We start from the raw sequence: 23,176 nt of genomic DNA, 5'->3' as shown, positions 1-23,176 counted from the left end.
GCCCTCTTGGGAGCCAAAATGTGTGCTAAGGTGCCCTCTTGGGAGCCAAAAGGCGTGCTAAGGTGCCCTCTTGGGAGCCAAAACATGTGCTAAGGTGCCCTCTTGGGAGCCAAAAGGCGTGCTAAGGTGCCCTCTTGGGAGCCAAAAGGCGTGCTAAGGTGCCCTCTTGGGAGCCAAAACATGTGCTAAGGTGCCCTCTTGAGAGCCAAAACATGTGCTAAGGTGCCCTCTTGGGATCCAAAATGCGTGCTAAGGTGCCCTCCTGGTTGGCAAAACACACTAAACTGCCCTCTTGGGTGGCAAAAACACGCATTAAGGTGCCCTCTTCAGTGGCGAGAACGTGCTGTATGTGCCCTTTTTTTTCTTTTCGCTCCTGCCCTTCAAGAAGTCTGTGCACGCCACTGACATAGGGACATGTTTATCTTGACCACACAGGGATGCTTAGGGGTTTTTCAGCCTGGACCTTATTTTCCCATTTTGTGTCTAAGTGACTAACGGGGGCCATGAAACAGACCACAATGTAATCTTTTTTGGGGCGGTAAAGACCCCGTCCACGTATGTCTATTAAAAGAGCTTGTTTTTGCCACCGACAGGCTCAGATTGTTATTATAAGTGTCAGACAACATGATGGAAAGGGACCCTACTTTGTTTGATCTGGTTTGTTTGTTGTGTCTAACCAAGTCTTGCTCGAGGAAAAGTCTCGCTCCGAAACGTCGTGAGAGTTGAGTTATTCAGCCATGATGACATTTTAAAGCTTTTTAGATAAAATTAAGCTACATTTTCTCTCTATTCAGACACAACAAACTCACTTCCTCTCTCCAAATCTAACAACTCAACTCTCACAAAGGTCCAGAAAATAAGGTTCAAGTTATAAAATCTGAAAGTTTCCTTTTTAATTAAAGAGCTCCCGTCATAATGCACTTTCAATGTAAGTGATGGGACCAAAACCCATAAGCCTTTGTTTTGTGTAAAAATGTATTTGAAAAATCAATATGAAGATAATTAGAAGCTTCAACCATCAAAATTAGTCCAATCAATTCAGTCTCTTTTAGTCCTTTTAGTGCCAAATTCCCACTTTACACTTTTCGCTACTGCAGCAGAACAGCAAAAACAGACTGTGGCTTCTGTCCCCCTTCACTTAAATTATAAGTCGTATTTGGAGGGGATCTTCTAATGGTCAGTATGAACAAGAGAAGAGGAATGATTACAGCAAGAAAAACTTGTTTCTATGGTCACGTAGGAACCTCATTGCTGAGTTTCGTTGCTTTTGAAAAATTGTGAACGCATCCTTTAATACTTTAAACTTGGCTCAGCTTGTGTTGATGTCTCTGACTTAACGTGTTGCTCTTAGTGATATCTGCATAGAGTTAAGCTGTTTCCACAAACATCCTATTCACAAAGAGACCTTCTCCATACACCCGAATGTTGGTGCAGCAAACAGCCCTGCATTGTTATACACTGAGTGGCAACTTGCTTAAGCTCCTCCATTATCTTACAAGGTATTTAAACTTTGCCAGGGACCTTTGTTTTGTGCTCTCTGGCAGCTTAGCCGGAGGCAGGAGTTTCTTTTAAGAGTTCCTCATTACATTTCTGTGTTGGAAGCAAAAGTTAATTCCATTAGATGGAATTCTTAGATGTCATGGGCCAATGGCCACTGCAGGGGAGACGGATGTCTGCTCAAATGCTGTAAATCTTGAAACTCAGCTCAGCCACAGCAGAACACTGTGGTGAGGGCTTGTTTTATCTCATCCCGCTGGAGAAGCTGTGCAGAAGTCAGAGCTACACACACACACACACACACACACACACACACACACACACACACACACACATTAAGGCTCACATTGACACTGCCGTCGTTTAAAGCTTAAATCATTCTCCTGGTTCTCCTCTGACCTCGCTGTGAAGATCAAACTCTGGTCTCATTTCACTCACATGCCTCTCACACTGGTCAGTCCAGGTTCAGCAGCAGGGATGTATTTGATATTTGATGTAGGTCTGAACTGAAGGGTTTTAAGGGCTGCTGCAACTAATTGTTCTTTTTCATCGGCTGATTATTTACTTTGTTAAGTGATCATTTAGTCTATTAAACATTTAAAACCAGTCATAATATCACAGACCCTGAAGGTGACGTCTCCATATTGCTTGTTTTGTGTGACCAACAGCCTCAAATACTCCTTTAATATATTCAGTTTATTATAACTTCATCTCTATCACACATTTTAAAGACTGAGATGCAATTCAGCTTGAAAACTTATAATTCATAATTCATCAAATATCAATTAATTAAATTCTAGATAGATCCTTAAACCTTCACTAAGTGCTCTTCCTTTAACCCTCCTGTTGTCCTCGAGTCAAGGAAGGAAGGGAGGAAGAAGGGAGGAAGGAATGAGGGAAGGAAGGAAGGTAGGTAGGAAAAGAGGGAGGGAAGGATGGAAGGAAGGAAGGTAGAAAAGGAGTAAAGGAAGGGAGGGAGGAAGTATCGAAGGAAGGGAGGAAGGAAGAACGGAGGAAAGAAGGAATGAAGGAAGGTAGGAGGGAGGGAGGAAAGGCGGAAGGAGGGAGGCAGGGAGAAAGGAAAAGAGGAAGGGAGGAAGGAAGGAAAGAAGGACAGAGGAAAGAAGGAAGGGACGAAGGTAGGGGGAAGGAAAGAAAGAGAGAAGCAGGGAGGGAGGAAGGACAGATGGAAGGAAGGAAAGAAGGAACAGTCAAAACAGACGGGTCAATTTGACCCGGGAGGACGACAGGAAGGTTAATTAAGATAATATTCTTATGCATGACATCACACCATTAGCACCTGTGTAGTCCACTTTGACCCAACTTGTACTGAACTAAACAGAATTTCAAATACAATATTTGGTTGTTAAATTGAGCTTTAGACTCAAAGATGATGATTCAAATGAAGTAAAGGATTAAGTTTGTATCTAAGGAGCCTTAAAAAAAGTCTTAATAAGCCATAAAACGTCTTCATACGTTCAATTTTAAACCTTAAAGTGTCTCTAATTGTGAGATTATGCCATCAACCCACATGTTCATATGGATTTATTCTTGACTTGTATTGAGTCCTGTCAGTATTTATGTCCATTAGGGTCGGGCAATAATATTATATTACATGTTGGTTAATGGTTTTACTCGGTTTTGTCGTCCAAATTAGTATAATAACTTTTGGTAAATATTAATTAAAATCATCTAAAGTGAATTATTTAAGGCCTTGTTTGAAACCTGTGAATGTTTTGTGTTTTGTTTTTTGTGATCATCAAAATTAAACATTCCAAGATTTTTTCGAGACTCTCTTTCCTCTTCTCCAAAATCACACAGCTCCTATATTCTGCTTTGAACTGAACGAGCAATAATCTTTAATGTTTAATGTTTATATAAGCCGAGTGTAACATGATTCAGAGCCATGCTTTTGTTTAATATGCATATAAACAGAAGCACAGGTACTGAATGTCCTTAAGTAGATATTTGACTTATACTTAAGTTGAACAATATAATATGTCCTGATTGAAAGTAAAGGGTTTCTACTGTAGCCCCATAAGGACAAAATACATACAAACGCATTAAGCATCCAAATTAGATAATAAAACGCATAAAAATGTAAAAGCTGAAACACTTACAGACATCACATCCAAATCCAAAAACAAATATAAAGCATACTTTTATTTTCTCATGATGTTTGTGATTTTATTTTTGAATATGTTTCTATATTTGTGTTTTACAGCATTTTTCGTAGCATTTGTGGATTCAGAGCTTTCCCTTAATGTTTATGCTTTTACTTTTGCTTGTGTTTTGTCCTTAGGGGGCCACCGTAGTTAAACCTTTCTTGACCATCCCATCTAAATTTCAGTATAAAATCACTAAAAATGCCCGTTTCTCCTCTTCTTCCTCCACCAGCAGCCTCACTTACGCCTGATATTACACTTGATTGAAGTAATAAAAAAAAAAGCAAATCCAAAAATGCACTGAAACACAAACAAATATAAAGCGTAGTAGCATAATTTCTCATAATATTTGGGATTTTATTAATTAATACATTTCAGTATTTTTTGTTCCATTTTATAATTTGGGCATAATTTCTGTTAATATTTGTGTTTTACAGCATTTGTGGATTCAGAGCTTTCCCTTAATATTTAAGCTTTTACTTTGGCTTGTATTTTGTCCTCAGGAGGCCACCGTAGTTAAAGCTTTCTTGACCATCTGATCCAAATTTCAGTATAAAATCACTAAAAATGCCCGTTTCTCCTCTTCTTCCTCCACCAGCAGCCGAACTTACGCCTGACATTACACTTGATTGAAGTAAAAAAAAAAAAAAAAAAAAGCAAATTGCCTCTTCAGACGAAGTCACCATCAGCTAAGAAGTGTACCCCCTTCTTGAATTATTTTTTCAACCGTCATCACTTCAGTTTTCATCACATAAATTATAGCATGTTCCTGTAAGTCTGGTTTTCTCTTTCTTGGCATGACCGCCTGGTACCCGAGCCAAAAATAAGAGAGCCATTCTGAAAACCACTGTCCATTCAATACCCACCCTAAACGATGTGGCAACAGTCTTCATCCCACTTAGATATTATACAGGTTATACTGTGTGTGTGTGTGTGTGTGTGTGTGTGTGTGTGTGTGTGTGTGTGTGTGTGTGTGTGTTTTATTACAACGGTGCCTTGTCAGTCACGTTGTTGACTTAGAAGAAATGCCGTAACAGAGTGATATATGAAGCACCAATTACCTGTGATTAAACGAGCGTGTTATTTAGTCTTCTCAATATATCACCTCTTTTTCTTTTTCTTTTTTTTTTTTTAAAGTTATTTTAAGTATTTCTTTCCCTCGTTGCACAATCGTCGACAGAATGGAGGTGTCGATCATTGTTGATGCGTTTTTTGATTGATGACCACACAGGTAAAGTTACCTCAGAGTTCTTTGAAAGCTGCTGATTACTTAATGAAGAAGAAGAAGAAGGGGAGGGAGGTGGGGGTTTATCCTATAGAGGAATGCCTCCATCCATCCCTCCGTCGTCCACAACAGCCTTTTCGGTTGCTACAACATCAGCGAATTTGATTTGTTGCTCTCTTGAGCCTCGGTGACAGGAGAGAGGGGGGAGGAATGTAGTTAGAAAAAGGCCATCAAACTCAAAGATAGTAGTTAGTGACAACAGCTGGAGAAGGTGATGTGTGTTCCTCGTTGGTGGAGGACCTCGGGGCATCATCAGTCAGCATCCAGCATGTCACAGGGTGCAGCGGGGAGGCAGAGCAGGAGAGGTGACTGGTGGGGTGAGGAGGAGGAGGAGGGGAAGGGAGGGTGGAGGTGGAGGGGAGATCACTTGTTGGTCTCATAAATCAAGAGGAAAGGGTTTTCCCCCCTCGAGCAGCGGAGCAGACTTCCATGTTGACACCGTGGGGAGAAGGGTGGGGCGGAGGGGTTGGAAGAGGGGGGGAATAGTGGCCCTTTTAGATTTCTAGGGTTGTGATTTCTCAGTATTTGGAGGATTCATAGTTTAAAATAATCAGGAAATAAGAGTAATTGTGTGGTTTCCTTCACTTAAATGATAAATGATAGCGACTCTGTTGAGGTGAAGCAGCAGAGGTGTCAAACTCATTTTCAATCAAGGGCCACATACAGCACAATTTAATCTCATGTGGGCCGGATCATTAAAAAGATGGAGGGAAGGAAGGAAAAGAAGACAGGAAGGAAAAATGGAAGGAAGGAAGGGCGGACAGAATGAAGGAAGGATGGAAGAAAGGGAGGAAAGAAGGAAGCAAGGAAGGAAGGGAGGGAGGAGGGAAGACAGGAAGGAAAGATGGAAGAAAGGGAGAAAGGACAGGAGGAAGGAAAGATGGAAGGAAGGAAGGAAGAAAGAAAGGGAGGAAAGAAGGAAGGAAGGGAGGGAGGAAAGATGGAAGAAAGGAAGGAAGGAAGGATGGACAGAAGGAAGGAAGGAAGGATGGAAGGAAGGAAGGACGGACAGAAGGAAGGAAGGAAGGAAGGAAGAAAGGAAGGGAGGGAGGAGGGAAGACAGGAAGGAAAGATGGATGGAAAGAAGGAAAAGAATGAAGGAAGGAAGGATGGAAGGAAGAAAGGGAGAAAGAACAGAAAGAAGGAAAGTCAGAAGGAAGAAAGGGAGGAAGAAAGGAAGGAAGGAAGGGAGGAGGGAAGACAGGAAGGAAAGATGGATGGAGAGAAGGAAAGAAGGAAGGAAAAGAACACAGTCCTTCCTTCCTTCCTTCCTTCCTTAAGTATAGTGTCCTATAAAGGGTTAAAATACTTTATAATACATTTTATGAACTTGCTTTTTTTTAATATTTCAATTTCTTTATTTTTTATTAATGAGAAATACTTTTTAAAACTATTTACACTGCAGGTTTGACCTTACGCTCACTTATTAGGAAAGAAAAGGAAGCCAAAGTTTCCTAATTTGAAGGAACAGTTTGACATTTTTATCTGTCCCCTTAAATATACGACTACAGGCAGCAACAGGTTAGCTCCAATTGGCTCGTTTCCCACACATAAACCTCCTCCTTTAAAACCGCAACTTTATGCAATTTGGTTTTTATGCACATTAAAGAAGACATAATCGTAAAGTGTGTATGAAGATGGGTGGATTAGATACTGCAGGGCACACTGAGTATTTATTACATGTATATTCTGCTTATATTAGAACATTTTTGGGTTATTTTAGTAGTTTTTTTTTATTCCTGTGGATAGTTGGAGATGAGTTTTTATGTTTTATGTGTAACCAAGTCATTTCCTGAGAAGGATCAATAAAGTAGAAAAATCTCATCTGATGTTGGGAGCAGGGTTATTATAGTTTAGAAACTTTCTCTAGTTTTTATTTTTATTTAGTTTTTCAGTTTGCTTTTTTCAGTTTAGTTTTAGTGAGTTTAACAAGTTATTTAGTTTGGTTTTATTTTGAAGGAATTGACTAGTTTTAGTTTAGTTTTATTTTGAAGGAATTGACTAGTTTTAGTTTGGTTTTATTTTGAAGGAATTGACTAGTTTTAGTTTAGTTTTATTTTGAAGGAATTGACTAGTTTTAGTTTGGTTTTATTTTGAAGGAATTGACTAGTTTTAGTTTAGTTTTATTTTGAAGGAATTGACTAGTTTTAGTTTGGTTTTATTTTGAAGGAATTGACTACTTTTTAGTTTAGTTTTATTTTGAGGAATTGACTAGTTGTTAGTTTGGTTTTATTTTGAAGGAATTGACTAGTTTTAGTTTAGTTTTATTTTGAAGGAATTGACTAGTTTCAGTTTAGTTTTTATTTAGTCTTAGTCTTAGTCTTAGTTTGTCAGGTATTAAGAGAAAGCCTTGACTTGTAGAAGCTGAAAAGGATGAAAGAATGTGTGACTTGTATAAAGCAGCAACGTTCACCATAATTACAGCGTCCTCAGCCACTATTTCCTGTTTGAAAATTAGTCCCTCCCCTTCTGCTATGGAGCCAAGATGGCGACCGTTGAGAGCGAGAAGTATCCATAGTTACAGTGCACCATCTGGGTATTCATAGTGATGCGTTTGTTCATATTTCTTACTATGAACACACTTATGCACTTAAAATATTAAGTTTATGCCTCAAAGCACGAGATTTGAGACACTCTGCATTAGCTACTTTAGCTAAATTATGCTAACAGGGCAGGCATCATAATCAAGTTACATTAAACACACTTAAATACTGCGTGAGGGTCCCTTAAGTGTCACAAACCCAGTAGAGCTGTGTGTGTGTGTGTGTGTGTGTGTGTGTGTGTGTGTGTGTGTGTGTGTGTGTGTGTGTGTGTGTGTGTGTGTGTGTGTGTGTGTGTGTGTGTGTGTGTGTGTGTGTGTGCGCGCGCGTGTGTGTGTGTGAGAAATATTCGTCTTTTCAGCCACTATTTCCTGTTTGAAAAGTGTTTCCTCCCCTTCTGCTACGGAGCCAAGATGGCGACCGTTGAGAGCGAGAAGTGTCTACAGTTCCACACTCAACTTTTTGACTGTTTTGACAGTTGTTTCTTAGTATGAACACACTTATGCACTCAAAATATTAAGTTTATGCCTCAAAGCACGAGATTTGAGACACTCTGCATTAGCTACTTTAGCTAAATTATGCTAACAGGGCAGGCATCATAACCAAGTAACATTAAACATACTTAAATACTGCGTGAGGGTCCTTTAAGTGTCACAAACCCAGTAGAGCTGTGTGTGTGTGTGTGTGTGTGTGTGTGTGTGTGTGTGTGTGTGTGTGTGTGTGTGTCTGGAGAAATATTCTTCTATATATTCAGAAAGTCTGAAAAGTCTGACTCATTCAGTCCCGGAGGTGGGCTGAGCAAACTGTCAATAACAGCGATTAATCAACGCCCACATCAAAACATGAAACATGACCTATCCAAGATTCCTTCTTTTTTATTTATTACTCACCGAAAATTACATATTTTTCTCCTAATAACATTTTCAGAGGCAGAGTGTATAGCTGGTGGTGCAGGTCGGGTAACTTTTTGGGTTAGTCACCAACTTTATATTTCTCTCCTTGTGTTTCCTGTTGTGAGTCACGATAAAAGGTTTTTTTGTTTTTTTTTAAATAAATAATAAATGCACATTAAGAGAAACTCGTAACTTCGCCGCTCTTACTAAATGACATGCAGTCGACTTTCAGTGTTTTCTCTGTTACATCATTTATTTTGTGCAGCTGAATGTGTCAGAGCGTCCAGTCAGAAGCAGCTCGGCTCAGCTCGGCCGGTGAGGTGAGGTGATGCCATCTCGGGGCGGGCGGTGTTGTGCCTGTGTGTGTGTGTGTGTGTGTGTGTGTTTTTCTGTGTGTGTGTGTGTGACATCACATTTTGTTGTGGAAAGAGGCCTCCACCAGCCAGCAGACTGTGCTCACTGTCTGCCACTCTGTGACTTCACAGCCTGTGTGCGTCTGAGCGGAGAGATTTACAGAAGCACATTGACTGCATGAGACACCGATGTCAGCATGCTGATTGTCCCTCCTTTGATTCACCATGAGAGACTATTTCACGCATCCTGCAGAGGAGGAGGACGACGACGCTTAGGTGGAAAATAATCCTTCACTCGGCCCCGTCTGCATTTAATACACAGATCATACCTCTCCTACCTCTTTATGTGTAGCTCCAGTCTGCTGCTGTAGTTTACTCCACTTCTTCATGTTCCTTTTAAAGCTGCAAGTAAAGATTCATTGTTAATTGTTTTAGTCTATAAAACGCTACGGAATAATGAAAATTACACAACCACAGTCCCCCACACCTCAAAGTAGAGCTGTAATCATCAGTCCATTAATGAATTAGTGGGTCAACATAAAATGAATCAGCAACTATTTTAATAATTGAATAATCATGCTACAAAAATACTAAATATGTGGTCATTATAGCCTCTGAAATGTGAGAATGTGAAGCTTTTCTGTGTCTTGCATGATAGTAAGATGTACATTTAGGATTTTTATTGGTTGATTGGACAAAACACAACATTTGAAGATGCTGCCTTGTGATTTAAGAAATGATAGCATACATTTTTCAACTTTTTTAAATAAGAGGATTGATCAATAATGAAAATATTACTATTAGTTTCAGCCCTGGCAACACAGCTATGGTCTTTATTGTCCATCTAATTGTCAAAAAGTCAAAAAAATTCAGTTTATACTGTGTAACAGAGAAAAGCTGAAACCAGTAGATTTCTGATTAAAAATGACTCAAACTGTTTATTGATTATCAAAATCATTTTTATCCCTCAGGCAATTAAAATGTTTAATATCATCTTATTTTATTTCCAGCTGCTCCTGTTTTTAGCTGACTCACTTTGTTGTAATGTTTAATTGCTTGATACTTATTGTCATCGCACATAAAAATACAACAAAAGCATTCCCGTCCCAGCAGCAGACATAAAAAAAGGAAAAATTTGAAAATATTACAGATAAATAAACTATGGATGCCTAAATAGTAAGATGCAGCAGTGTGTGTGTGTGTGTGTGTGTTTGTCTCTGTGTGTGTCTGTGTGTTTGTGTGTGTGTGTGTGTGTGTGTGTGTGTGTGTGTGTGTGTGTGTGTGTGTGTCTCTGTGTCTCTGTGTGTGTGTGTCTCTGTGTCTCTGTGTGTGTGTGTCTGTGTGTGTGTGTGTGTTTGTGTGTCTCTGTGTGTGTGTGTGTGTGTCTGTGTGTGTGTCTGTGTGTGTGTGTGTGTGTGTGTGTGTGTGTGTGTGTGTGTGTGTGTGTGTATGTGTTTGTGTGTCTCTGTGTGTGTGTGTGTGTCTGTGTGTGTGTTTGTGTGTGTGTGTGGGGTCACTGGGGAGTTTTCTACCTCAATATATCTGTGAGTCTCCATAAAGTTTGAAATGAAATGAAAAAGATCATTTCCATTTAATTCTCAGTCGATTAACAAATTAATTAACTAATTTATGCAGCTTTAGTTCCTTTAGCAGACATACTCGTTTAAAAGAATAACTTTTTTCTCTTATTTATAAACATATAAACTGAAATTTATGAAAGCAATTCATGAAAAGTATGAATTTGTTTTAATATTGAAGTGAGCAAAGACACAATACAGATAACCTTTCAACATATTCGTCATTCCTTCTACAAAATTAAATTACTGCTTAAATTGCTCAACCACTAACTTCCATACAATCATATTCAAATGTCATGAAAGGTTATTATATCATCCTCACCCACCCAATTACACACACACTTCATGCATACTCCTAAACCCTCAAATATCATTTTCTATTTGAGCATAAAAACTATTAATCACCTAAAATGTGACTTTAACTGCAGCTTTCTGTAACCGAGTGAAAGAAGCTCCTGTATCCTGACTCTGTTTGGGATTAAGGGGGCCTTTCTTTGCCTGCTAGTGATCAGTTACATAAGGTTTGGGTATATGAGGTTGCAGCTGTAATGTAGGTCATCACTGAGGAAGATAAAGTGAGAGGTTACTAGGTTACGGCCTCCTCGCTCTACGTCTCTGTGAAGGTTGGCAGCAGCGGTGTGGATTCACGCAGAGCATGTCAATCAGAGATGAGAAGACTCTGCCCTCCGTCGCCTCATCTCTTCACCTCTCTTATTATCATGTTCTCAGATCATGTATGGCGGCAACTGACAAGCTTTACTTCCTTTTATCTTTTCTCTCTGATCATGTTCTGCTCATCAGTCAAAGTGCAGGAGGAACATGTTGTGAAGCTTCGGTATTTCCTCACTCCAAATGTTGTCAACTTGTTGCATCAGAGAACTTAATAAATGTGACAGGCTGTTTTTAATTTAGTGGGTGACAAAATAAATCACAAAGGAAAAAACTCATTTGTACATTTCTCCCGTACAGACCAGGCGGGGAGTTCTGGTCCTCTGAAATGAGGCCAACGCGAAAGTAACTTAGAACTGCATTCTATCAAAAGGCCACCAGGGGGCGACCGTCTCTATACAAGTCAATGGAGAATTCACCAACTTCTCACTTGATTTCTAACCTCAGTAAACGTTTTCAAAATGTGTTTATGGTCTCAATCGCTAGTTTAAAGCCTTCTTCAATGCAGTATGATGTTCATTTGGGACATTTTGGCCTCCCTGATTTTATATTTGACGATAAAGCAGGGTATGCATTAGGGTGTGGCTACGTCCTGATTGACAGGTTGATTGCCCAATGTCCTCGAGATCCAGCCCTCGCAACCATAGCAACCTCCCCGCTCCGCCCATGGCCCCGTCTCATGCCCATATAAGTAGAATCCGTGTTTTTATTTTTCCCAGCATGCACCTGAAATTTTCAAGATGGCGCTGCCTAGATTCGAAACTATTGGCTTCCGAGCAGCAGTCCACAAACCAATGGGTGACGTCACGGATGTTACGTCCATTTCTTTTATACAGTCTATGGTACAGACACTAAAATATGACGTCTGCTCTTCTCCAACCATAAATGTGAAAAAACACACTTTTAACCCTCCAGGATCAGCGTTATCGTTAAGAGTTACATTTGATGGTATAACTCGACAACAGGAAGTCCGATCAACTTACTTTCAATTTTGGCTCAATCCTAACATTTTCATCTTTCACCGTTCCTTCCTTCCTCCCTTCCTTCTTTCCTCTGTCCTTCTTTCCTTCCTTCCCCCCTTCCTCTTTTCCTTTATCCCTTCTTTCCTCCCTCCCTCCTTTCCTTCCTTCTTCCATCCTTCCTTCCTCCCTCCTTTCCTTTCTTCTTCCTTACTTCCTTCTTCCTCCCTCCCTCCCTCCTTTCCTTTCTTCTTCCTCCCTTCCTTCCTTGACTCGAGAACAACAGGAGGGTTAAAGGTATATCCATATCTGTGTATATTTTGTCCGATATGTGCCAAGTTGTTGGTTTTTTTTTAAGTGATGAAGGCAGGATGGTTACAGGAGGGACTTAATGATTTCCTGATATTAGTAGTAACGTCTCTTTTGTCTCTCCAGAGAGTAAAAAACCAGCCAACGAGGCCGTGGCGGAGTATCTGGAGGGCCGAAAGAAGTACGAAGACATGAGGAAACAGAAAAAGAAGAAAGGCTCAACCAGAGAAGAACAGGTAAAAAAAACAACTACTGAACATGAACAGTAAATCATTTCAGCAGACTAAGATGGGAGATTGTGTTCTTGACTTTAACGACATCTGGTCTTTTTATCTGGAAGACGATGGCACTCCTCAACAACTTCAAGTCCAAGCTGTCGTCGGCCATCACCGATGGTCCAGGAGAGGAGGAGGATGCGGAGGAGCTGGCAGAGGATGATGACAAAGGATGGTCAGTGAGCCCGAAATCTGATAATCTGACTGATAAACCCACATCACACTAGCTATAAAGTAGGCCTGCAACAATAATTAAGTTATCGACTTATATATGGACTTATCATATGATACATGGACCTTGATAGTTTTTTAAACCTCAGTATTGCCACATTTCCCATTAGCAGCTAAGAGTCTATTCATGTCACATTGGCTAAGCTAGTAGTGTCCTCCATTCCTCACTGTGCTCGTCCTGAGTGGAGACGGCAGAAGAATTAAAGGTAATTAACTCTGTCCCCAAACATAATAGCAGTCTGTGTTTCTACAGAAGAGTAGCACCCACTCTACAATCCCACCTCCCTTTACATTATTATACTATTATATTATCATTATATCAGTGGTATAAAATGATCTTCAAATGACAATAATATCCTTTATCGCAATTATTTCTGAGACAATATATCCAACAAAAGTATCGCGACAAGCCGGCTGTTTGGCTGTAATATGAGAACGTTTGTGATGGAGCCACAATCTCTGAGATGTATATGGAGGACATGGAGGGACTAACAAATGAAAATAGTTGTTTGCTGTGACATCCAAATTATCATTATATCAGTGGTTTAAAATTAGGGCTGGGCAATTAATCGAAAAATAATGGAAACCGACATTTAGAAACTCTAATTGACTTAATCTTGCTCATGTCAATTAATGGTGGTGTTCACTGTTGCCATGACAACAAAGGTTCCATATCCTTAAGGAATTTGAAAACTTGTCTCCAGTGATCATTTTAACCCAAACCATGATCTTTAACCACAGCTTAGTCACACCTTAACCCTCCTGTTGTCCTCCAGTCAAGGGAGGAAGGGAGGAAGGAAGGAAGGTTAACCGCAGCGTCACACCTTAAAACATCTTTATTTTCACTCCCTAAAGATTCTCATGTGTGAGGGCAGCAGTGGAAAATACAAAACAAAAGAAACTGTGAAAATACATAATTGTTCATCACGGGTGGAGATAATGGTTCATTAATCATAATCGAGGTTAAAAGTTCAATTAATGGTGATTTTGATTTTTGCCATAATCACCCAACCCTGTATAAAATGATCTTCAAATGACAATAATATAATTTATCGTGATTATTTCTGAGACAATATATCGTCTAATAAAAGCAGGTCTACTACTCAGCACCAAACAGCTTTCATACAGTTAGAGCTCATCTGATGAACACAGTGGAGTATTTATCTGGTCTAATACTGAGCTAAAAAGAAAGTGAATATCATCAGGTGTCCAGAGGCATGACTTGCTAAGGCTGCTTCCTGTCTGCTGGATGTGTAAATAGTCAGTTTTTTTGACATATTTGCCATAAAAACTTAATGAATGTAGCTTTAAATCTCATCTCTCTCTTTTTTTTCACTTTTTATAGCAAGTGGCAAGAACATTTTTTCCTCCATGTTGTGAAGAAATATTGAACTAGAAATTAAGTGCTATGGCCCACTCCTGGCTGAGCAACAGGAAGTGATCATAACTCCAAATTAAAATTATTTATTATAGAGGAACAGGTGTTTTCGATGCTTACCAACAGTCCTGGATTCACTGTAAGGCTGCAGCTGTCCGTAGGAAATCTGCACTCTAATGAGCTTGACACCAAGTTGAACTTCACATAATAGATAAAGAAAATGCATTTTGGTGATAGATGGATAAATAAGCTGAATGCAGACTGTTAAAACTGTTCTTTTAATGTTTAATTCTCATTCTTGTGTCTATTAATACTTTATATTCGTTACTGTTTCTGCAATTACTGTAATTCTATCCCAATCTAAACCGGTGGAACATTTTTTTTTTTTTTTTGGCAGTATTTTATGATAAACTTACAGCACATAAATGACTGCGTCCCCCTGGAAAAGAAAAAAAAAAAAAAGGGCTACACTAGATTACTAAAGACAGGATGAAATAGCTGCCGTGTAAGCAGCCTCGCTAAGCTTTAAATCACCGGCCGCTATTCACGGTAGCGAATGTTAGCAGCAGCACTTAGAAACACACCAGAGTCCTCAGAGCTCCTGGAGAGTTTTTAAGAAGTAGTTTGGCAAACACGCTGTTATGTGGACAGTGAAGTTCAAGCGTGACAAGTTGGCACGAGAGAGCCTTTTTCATTAGCCCTGTGCCGGATTTACATTGTGTGTTATTCCTATTGATAGACGTCATGGTGAACGCCTGAAGGTAAAACAGTGTAAATAAGAAGGTAAAATGCAGAAATGTCTCTTTGTACCGGGACCGATAAGCCTGACCTCTGCCAGATCCGAATATTAAAAGAAAACGCTCTCCTCAAATCCTGATAAATGTGTGTGAAAGTTCAAGTTTTGCGCATGTGTGTGTTGTCACGTTGGGATTTCAACCCGCAGCCACCAAGATTGGCCATCAGGAAATCAGCCCTGACGCTGTGTTTTCCTCTCATATTCTGTTTTTCACCAAAGATCTCAAAGTCTAACTACACAGAGTAGGGGTTTGAAATGAATACCATGTGTTTGAATTTGAGCAAAGTGTCTGTGTGTGAGAGATTTTAGAATAACAAAATCTGTAGTTGCTATTAGTCTCGAGAAGCCCCCTTGAAGTGCAGTCTGTCTCTGCATATGTGTGTGTGTGTGTCTCTCTCTCCCTCTCTCTCTCTCTCTCTCTCTGTGTGTGTGTGTGTGTGTGGGGGCCCTAATGAATTTGAGAGAAGCCTTGGCTGGCGTTTGGAGCCTCTCCTCCGGCTGTAGACACCTCACTGTGACGCCCCCGCCAGGTATGGCGAGGAGGGAGGGAGGGGAGGGACAGGGGCAGTAGCATAGCAGTCCTAGAAAAACACCAGTGGGAAGTCTGTGCCACTCTAGGAGCACTGCGAAACAGAATGTGGGTTACAACAGGTCAGACATTGGAAGTCAAGTCTGGGCCAGAGGAGGTAAACTATTCCATCTGTGTCTGTGTCTACAAATTCTGACTCTCCCACTTCTCCCTCCTCCTCCTCCTCCTCCTCCTCCTCCTTTCTTCAAACACACACAAGCACACATTCTCAATGCAAAGAGTCCGCCGTCGCTCTCACCGTCCCCTCCTGTACTCCTTTACTTAATTCCCACCCCTTACTTGAGTTTAAGAAAAAAAAAGCAAGAAAAATAAATCAGGGAAAGTCTTCTGCAGCCTCCCTCCCTCCCTCCTCCCACCTTCCTCCTCCCTCCTCCCTCCTCCCTCCTCCTCCTCCTCGCATCACGGCAGCAGCAGCGCAGAGTGGTTTTGATAAGCCTCCGAAAACGCTGGGTTTCCACATCACGTCTCGGAGAGCTGTGTGACTCCGAGGCTGTAACGGCCGGCGGGCTGTCATCACTGAGACTGCTAGACAAATTATCAGAGGCGGCCCGCTCACACAGCAGGAGTCCTCGGGGTCTGCCAGAGTCTAGCCATGACATTCTAGATGAGCTGTCACAACTCCTGCCGATTTCAAATGAACACAGGAGAGACTGCAGAGCGCACACACACACACACACACACACACACACACACACACACACACACACACACACACACACACACACACTGATGCAGTAACACACCCCAAACTGTGCACTCAACTTCAAGATGAAGTGGGGAGGGGGGCAAGACACATACCACATGCTAAACACAGTAAGACAAGGCATCAAAATATCACAAAATATTTAAAATGTATAAATAAGGGGTTTGATAAGAAAAGAGAAGAAATGTAACTATTGCGTAATCAGCGCTCACAAACCTTTAAATACCAAACTTAAACACCAAGTATGCAACCAAGCTCACAATGTGGCTGAAACACTTTGAGGAGAGCAGAAAACAAAGAAACTAATTAACTGACTCCACACACACAGTATTACAGTCATCTTCTCTGATTATGCTGACGAATGTTGATTTCCTTTATATCCCTCAAGGTTTTCTAGGTTGTAACATAAATGAGGGCTCGTCCAGGATCTGTTTATTCCTGTGATATAAAAAGTCATAAGTCTAATTGTTTAATAGCCGATTGTTCTAAATCTCTCAGTTTATCTTAGATTAGTTGGTTGACAATCCCTCTCTTGAATAAAACCAATAATTATAATAATTTGATGTGTTTAGCGCTTTTCCAGCATAAGCATAAAAGACAATCGCAGATGTAAAACAGCAGTTTTTATATCTATATCTGAAATCATCCATAAGGTAAAAACAAGTAACACAATTAAAATAAGCTTTAAAATCTGACAGTAACTCAACAGAGATGAGGAGTAGACACATACGATATGTTAAACACAGTAAGACGAGGCATCAATCACACAATATTTAAAATATATACATTATTGTTTCAGCCCAAAAAAAGGTCTATGGATAAGAGAAGCAACATCACACTTATGTAATCAGCACTTAAATATCAAGTATGCAACAAAACTCACAATGTGGCTAAAACACGGAGGCTGTAAGGAGGGGTGTCAAACATGCGGCCCGTGGGCCAGAACCGGCCCGCCGAGAGGTCCAATCCGGCCCAGTTTCCTTCTTCCTTTTTTCCTTCCTTCCGTCTGTCCTTCCTTCCTTCCTTCCTTCCTTCCCATCCTGTCTTCTTTTCCTTCCTTCCTTCCATCTACTCTTCTTCCCTTCCTTCCTTCCTTCCTTCCTTCCTTCCATCTACCCTTCTTTTCCTTCCTTCCTTCCTTCCTTCTATCTACCCGAAAAGAAGGGTAGATTCTTTTCCTTCGCCTCCTTCTTTTCTTTCCTTCCTTCCTTCTTTCCTTCCTTCCTTCCTTCCTTCCTTCCTTCCTTCCTTTTAATGATCCAGCCCACATGAGATCAAATTGTGCTGTATGTGGCCCTTGAATGAAAATGAGTTTGACTCCTCTGCTGTAAAGAGAGCAAAAACAAAGAAACAAATGTACTTACCTCATATACAGAGTATTACGGTAATCTTGATTATCCCTAAAGACGTTTTCCAGGTTGTAACATAACCGGGGCTCAACTGGGATCTGTTTATTCCTGTGATATAAAAAGTCATAAGTCTAATTGTTTAATAGCCGATTGTTCTAAATCTCTCAGTTTATTTTAGATTAGTTGGTTGACGATGCTGCTGCTGAGCAACACCAATAATTATTATAATTTGATGTGTTTTCTACTGTAGCTACAAGACAAAGCATTAAAGACTGTTCCTTCTTTCCTCCCTCTTTCTTTAATTTTTCCTTCGTTCTTCCCCTCCTTCTATACTTCTTTCCTCACTTCCTTCCTTCCTTCCTTTCTTTCCTTCCTCCTTTCCTTCCTCGCTTCTTGTCTTCCTTCCTCCCTTCCTTCTCTCCTTACTTCCTTCCTCTTTTCCTCCATCCCTCCTTCCTCCTTTTCTTCATTCCTTCCTTCCTTCCTCCCTCCCTTCCTCCTTTTCTCCCTCTCTTCCTTTCTTCCTTCTTTCCTCCCTCCCTTCCTTCCTTCCTTGCTCCATCCCTTCCTTCTTTCCTCCCTCCTTTCCTTCTTTCCTCCCTCCCTTCCTTCCATCCTTCCTTCCTTCCTCACTTCCTTCCTTCCTTCGTTTCTTTCCTTCCTCCTTTCCTTCCTCCCTTCTTGTCTTCCTTCCTTCTGTCCTTACTTCCTTCCTCTTTTCCTCCATTCCTCCTTCCTCCCTTCCTTCCTTCCTTCCTTCCTTCCTTCCTTCTGTCCTTCCTTGACCTGAGGACAACAGGAGGGTTAAATCTGTCTGTAACACCACAGAGCAAAGAAAGACAAACACAATATATTTTAAAATATACATTATATACATCCAGTGTATTCTTTAAATACAACCTGTTTGAAGCTCAGTGTCTCTACTCTACGCTCTACTCACTCAGAGAAATCCAGCAGATAAGACCGACCTGTTGATCATCAACTTTAGAGTTCAAAGGCTCTGACACAAGGCTGCTCTGTATGAATGAGCTCATTGTTACTGATGCAGATGTATGAATGTTAGCTTAGTCTACGCTGGACAGAGATATAGATACGCAGGTTGGTAACTTCACAGGCTGCAGTAAACGGAGGCGGTATCTCATAAAACACCAGAGCACTCAAAATGTTTTGGCTGTCCGCAGGGCGTCCTGGTGGTCGAGGGGTCTGAGATGCCGGCTGTGTAATCACAATGTGCTGTAGTTTGAGTCTGGGTGGGAGCGTTTGATGGATGTCACCAGTCTGCCTTGTTTTTAGCCTCTGTAGGTAAAGAAAGCTGATGGCAGATAAAGTTAGCAGCTAACTAGTGAGCATAGTGGAGCATTTAACCCTCCTGTTGTCCTAGAGTCAAGGAAGGAGGAAGGAAGAAGGAAGCGAAGGAGGAAGACGGAAGGGAGGAAGGAAGGAAAGAAAGGGGGAAGGAAGGGAGGAAGGAAGGAAAGGAGGAGGGAATGGACGAATGAGCGAATGGAGGAAGGAAGGAAAGAAAGAAAGGAGGAAGGAAGGGAGGAAGAAGGAAGGAAAGGAGGAAGGAATGGAGGAAGAAAGAAGGAAAGGAGGGAGGGAGGAAGGAAAGAAAGGGGGAAGGAAGGAGGAAAGAAAGGGGGAAGCAAAGAAAAAAGGAAGGAAGGAGGGAGGAAAGAAGAAGGGAGGGAAGGAAAGAAGGCTTATATGTGACAACAGTATAGTGCAAAATACACATGTATAATTTATATTTGTATAATAAGGCGACGTTCACCTTAGTTACAACGTGCTCGGCCGCCACTTCCTGTTTGAAAAGTAGTCCTGCATTTGTCCATACCTCTCAGTGTGAACGCACTTATGCACTCAAAGTATTAAGTGTAAGAACAGAAGAAGAGATTTGAGTCACTTAATCAGTAAAGCTTAAACATGCAACTACAGGAACAAGAAGAAAAACACATTTTTGACTTTGATTTTTGACTTTAAGTCTCAAAAGAAAACTTGAAATAAAGTTAATGCCTCTTAGTTTTCTAAAGATCTAGTTTGGAGTTTAAGAGGTTTACACAGAAACTTTGGTAATGAGTTTTAATTACAGTTATGGTAACAGAGCTTAGAGAAAAAAAAAGAAATGGATCAACTTGCTTTATTTTAGCTTTTAAGCATTACCGTGGCAACCGTTCTGCAAACTAATGCTTGTAATGGTTTGTTTTCATCTCCTTGTGATTAATTGGTGTATCATTTTAGTGCTGAAGTCTTTTAATGTGTCTGTTTCATGAAGTTAGAAAGTTCAAAATATTCACAATAATTAAAGATGATTCGTCAAATTCTGTATTTTTTCACCTTTTTCTTGCACGAAGCACAAAGAGACTTTCATCCAGTTTAAAGTTCTCCAGAGCGGTGATTTAGTGGATTGTCTTGCTGCTCCTCTTTGAACTCTCTCTCTCTCTCTCTCTCTCTCCGTCTGATTTAGGATGGCCCATGTTCTGCAGTTTGACGAGCAAAGCAGAAAAGTCAAGGATGCCAACATGCAGGACGAGGACACATTCGAGATCTACGACCCGCGCAACCCCGTCAACAAGCGCAGGAGAGAGGAGAGCAAGAAGATCATGAAGGAGAAGAAGGCCAAATGGTGAGGTGAGGTCACCGGGGTCGAAAGGTCGGGGTCCCTGCCGAAAAGCCGTGTGACCGAGGAGCCCTGGTCATACTGCAAAACCCGCCTGTCCCACTTTTCCACCTACTTCAAACCTGCTTTGTTCAACGGTCTCCTGGCTGGAACATCTGGATTGAGGATGCTGACCCGAGTGCATATCATCCCTGTAATCTGTGACGGAAAAGCTTCTTCAGTTGGAACAGCTGGACTCGGACAAACGCTCGGCTGCTCATCAAGATTAAGAATAACGATTTAAAGTCGTGATATGATTTAGTTGTGTTGTTGCTAAGCAGTTTTGTATTTTGTTCCTGTTGTTGTCTAGAGGCTTATTAAATGTGAGCCGTGAAAATAAATTACCTTTGTTAACAAGCTGTAATGAGTCTTTGATTCTGTTTTTATCTATTTTAATCTTAAATAAATGTTATTAACTATTATTTTCCTTGTTATTTTCCAATAATCGATTAGTCAAGGGTCAGAAAATGGTGGAAAACGTGAATCAGTGTTTTCCAAAGCCTAGGATGAAACCTAAAATGCCTTGTTTTGTTCTGAACAACAGTCCAAAACACACAAATATTCACAGAAAATGAAAAAAAAACTGGAAAATATTCACTTTTAAGAATCTGGAACCAGATTATTATTGCTTTTTCTCTTTATAAATGACTCAAAATGACTCATCAATTGTCAAAATAATTGAGTAATCACTGCAGCTTTAAATAATTGTGCACATCTGTATATAATAAACAACTTTTACTCTATAGTGAACAGTAAATTAAGATTTCGGGGCATCATTTTGCACCATAAATGACAAGTGTTATGCTGTTTCTTATGTAATGCATATATAGTACGCCTGAGTGCTTTTGCAGTGGGGAAATATTTGACAGGTAACTTCTTAAATCAACTTTACAATGCAAACAAAGATCTCTCCTCTCTTTAAGCTCTTCAGATAAAATCTACTGCAACAAAAATGCTCCCTTTGTATCTCAAGTGTTTGATAATCATCTAATCAGCAGAAGCCATCTGAATTCAAAGTGTTGACCTCATCATGATATAATGGGCAAGAAAACATGAAATTCAATCAAATCAGATTAGATCAGACAACAAACAAAGCTTTTATATCAGGGTTATAATTTTTTCAAGGCTGTTTTAAACCTTTCAGTTCCTCATATGAACACTTAACAGAGGTTTTTCTTGCTCTTATTGCTTCTGATGTTCATACTGATCCATTAAAAGATCCTTTTTAGATTCCTTGAGTGCTTCGAATGGAAGTAATAAAGAACAAAATTGCATCTCTCAAAGTGTATCAGAAGCCAGATAGTCAAATTATGTTAGTATAAAACTCACTCCACTGCAGCTCGACAGAGAAACACAAACAGGGATTTTTCTATAAAGACTAAAGTGAGGAAGACGAACTCAGACTGCTGAAGCCTTGTATTAACTTCAGGTAAACTTAACCCTCCTGTTGTCAAGGAAGGAAGGAAAGGAGGAAGAAGGAAGGAAAGCAGAAGGGAGGAAAGATATAGGAAGGAAAGGGGGAGAGATGAAGGAAGAAAGAAGGAAAGGAAGGGAGGAAGAAGGAATGAAGGGAGAAAGAAGGAAGGAAAGGGGGAGGGATGAAGGAAGAAAGAAGGAAAGGAGGAAGGAAGGTAGGAGGTAAGAAACAAGGAAGGAGGGAGGGAGGAAATAAGGACAGAGGATAGAAGGAAGGAAAGAGGAACTAGGGAGGGAGGAAATAAGGACAGGATAGAAGGAAGGAAAGAGGAAGGAAAGAGGAAGGAGGGAAGGAAAGAAGGAAGGAAGGAAGGAAGGAAGGTAGGAGGTAGGAAACAAGGAAGGAGGGAGGGAGGAAATAAGGGCAGAGGATAGAAGGAAGGAAAGAGGAAGGACAGACAGAAGGAAGGAAAGAAGGAGGGAAGGAAGGGAGGAAAGAAGGAACAGTCAAAACAGATGGGGTCAATTTGACCCGGGAGGACGACAGGAAGGAATCACTTACATTGAAAACACATTCAGATCTTTTAGATGCCAGAATTAAAAGGAGGAATTATGAAAATGAACAAAACCTCTCATCCGTGTTTGTATGAGGCGTTCATGTACCTGAATATTATTGTTGAATATTGTGAGCCCATCCTTTAAACCTATTGCCACATCTAATAGAAATGTACTTGGATTTAACTAAACTCTGCACACACACAAATCTTTGGCTTTTGGTTTAAAAAAAATGTCATCATTCACATTGTAGTTGTTGTTTTTCATGAGACAATATGTTGGTAATTTTGGTTTTGGCATCAACAAACCATATTTCCTTTCACATCAGGAAAACTTGTGTGAGTGTCATGAATATTAAACTCTAACCACTTGTAAAAATAAATAAAATGAAATATTTCACCTCATTACTAATCCAGGAAATCAGGTGTCCCAGTTTGTTAGTTGGAGTGTTAAACGCAATTTTCACATCTATCAAAGGTGACGATTCACATGTGAGAATTTTTAAGGGAGGAGAAAAAAAAACAGGAAGAAGGAAGGAAAGGAGGGAGGGATGAAGGAAGAAGGGAGGAAAGGAGGAAGGAATGGAGAAAGAAGGAAGGAAGGGAGGAAGAAAGAAGGAAGGAAAGGAGGAAGGAAGGCAGGAAGAAGGAAGGAAAGGAGGAAGGAAGGGAGAAAGAAGGAAGGAAAGGAGGAAGGAAGGCAGGAAGAAGGAAGGAAAGGATGAGGGAAGGGAGAAAGAAGTAAGGAAGGGAGAAAGAAGGAAGGAAAGGGGGAGGGATGAAGGAAGAAAGAAGGAAAGCAGGAAGAAGGAAGGAAAGGAGGAAGGAAAAGAGTAAGGAAGGGAGAAAGAAGGAAGGAAGGGAAGGGATGAAGGAAGAAAGAAGGAAAGGAGGAAGGAAAAGAGTAAGGAAGGGAGAAAGAAGGAAGGAAGGTAGGAGGTAGGAAACAAGGAAGGAGGGAGGGAGGAAATAAGGACAG

At 40.5% G+C, this 23,176-nt stretch overlaps 1 protein-coding gene across 1 annotated transcript in view; it reads left to right on the top strand.

Moving 5' to 3' along the window:
• Positions 1-20,580, top strand: part of cwc27 (CWC27 spliceosome associated cyclophilin) — a 44,702-nt gene extending 24,122 nt beyond the window's left edge. The window contains exons 12-14 of the mRNA XM_053340051.1: positions 12,374-12,483; positions 12,588-12,697; positions 20,036-20,580. Of these exons, the coding sequence (XP_053196026.1) occupies positions 12,374-12,483; positions 12,588-12,697; positions 20,036-20,198 (383 nt within the window). The 3' untranslated portion in view covers positions 20,199-20,580. The remainder of the gene's footprint in view (positions 1-12,373; positions 12,484-12,587; positions 12,698-20,035) is intronic.
• Positions 20,581-23,176: the final 2,596 nt, after the last annotated feature.

Source organism: Scomber japonicus, chromosome 19, assembly GCF_027409825.1.
Source record: "Scomber japonicus isolate fScoJap1 chromosome 19, fScoJap1.pri, whole genome shotgun sequence".
NCBI lineage: Eukaryota > Metazoa > Chordata > Actinopteri > Scombriformes > Scombridae > Scomber > Scomber japonicus.
Note: the sequence above shows the minus strand (reverse complement) of the source record. Positions and strands in the feature narration are given on the sequence as shown.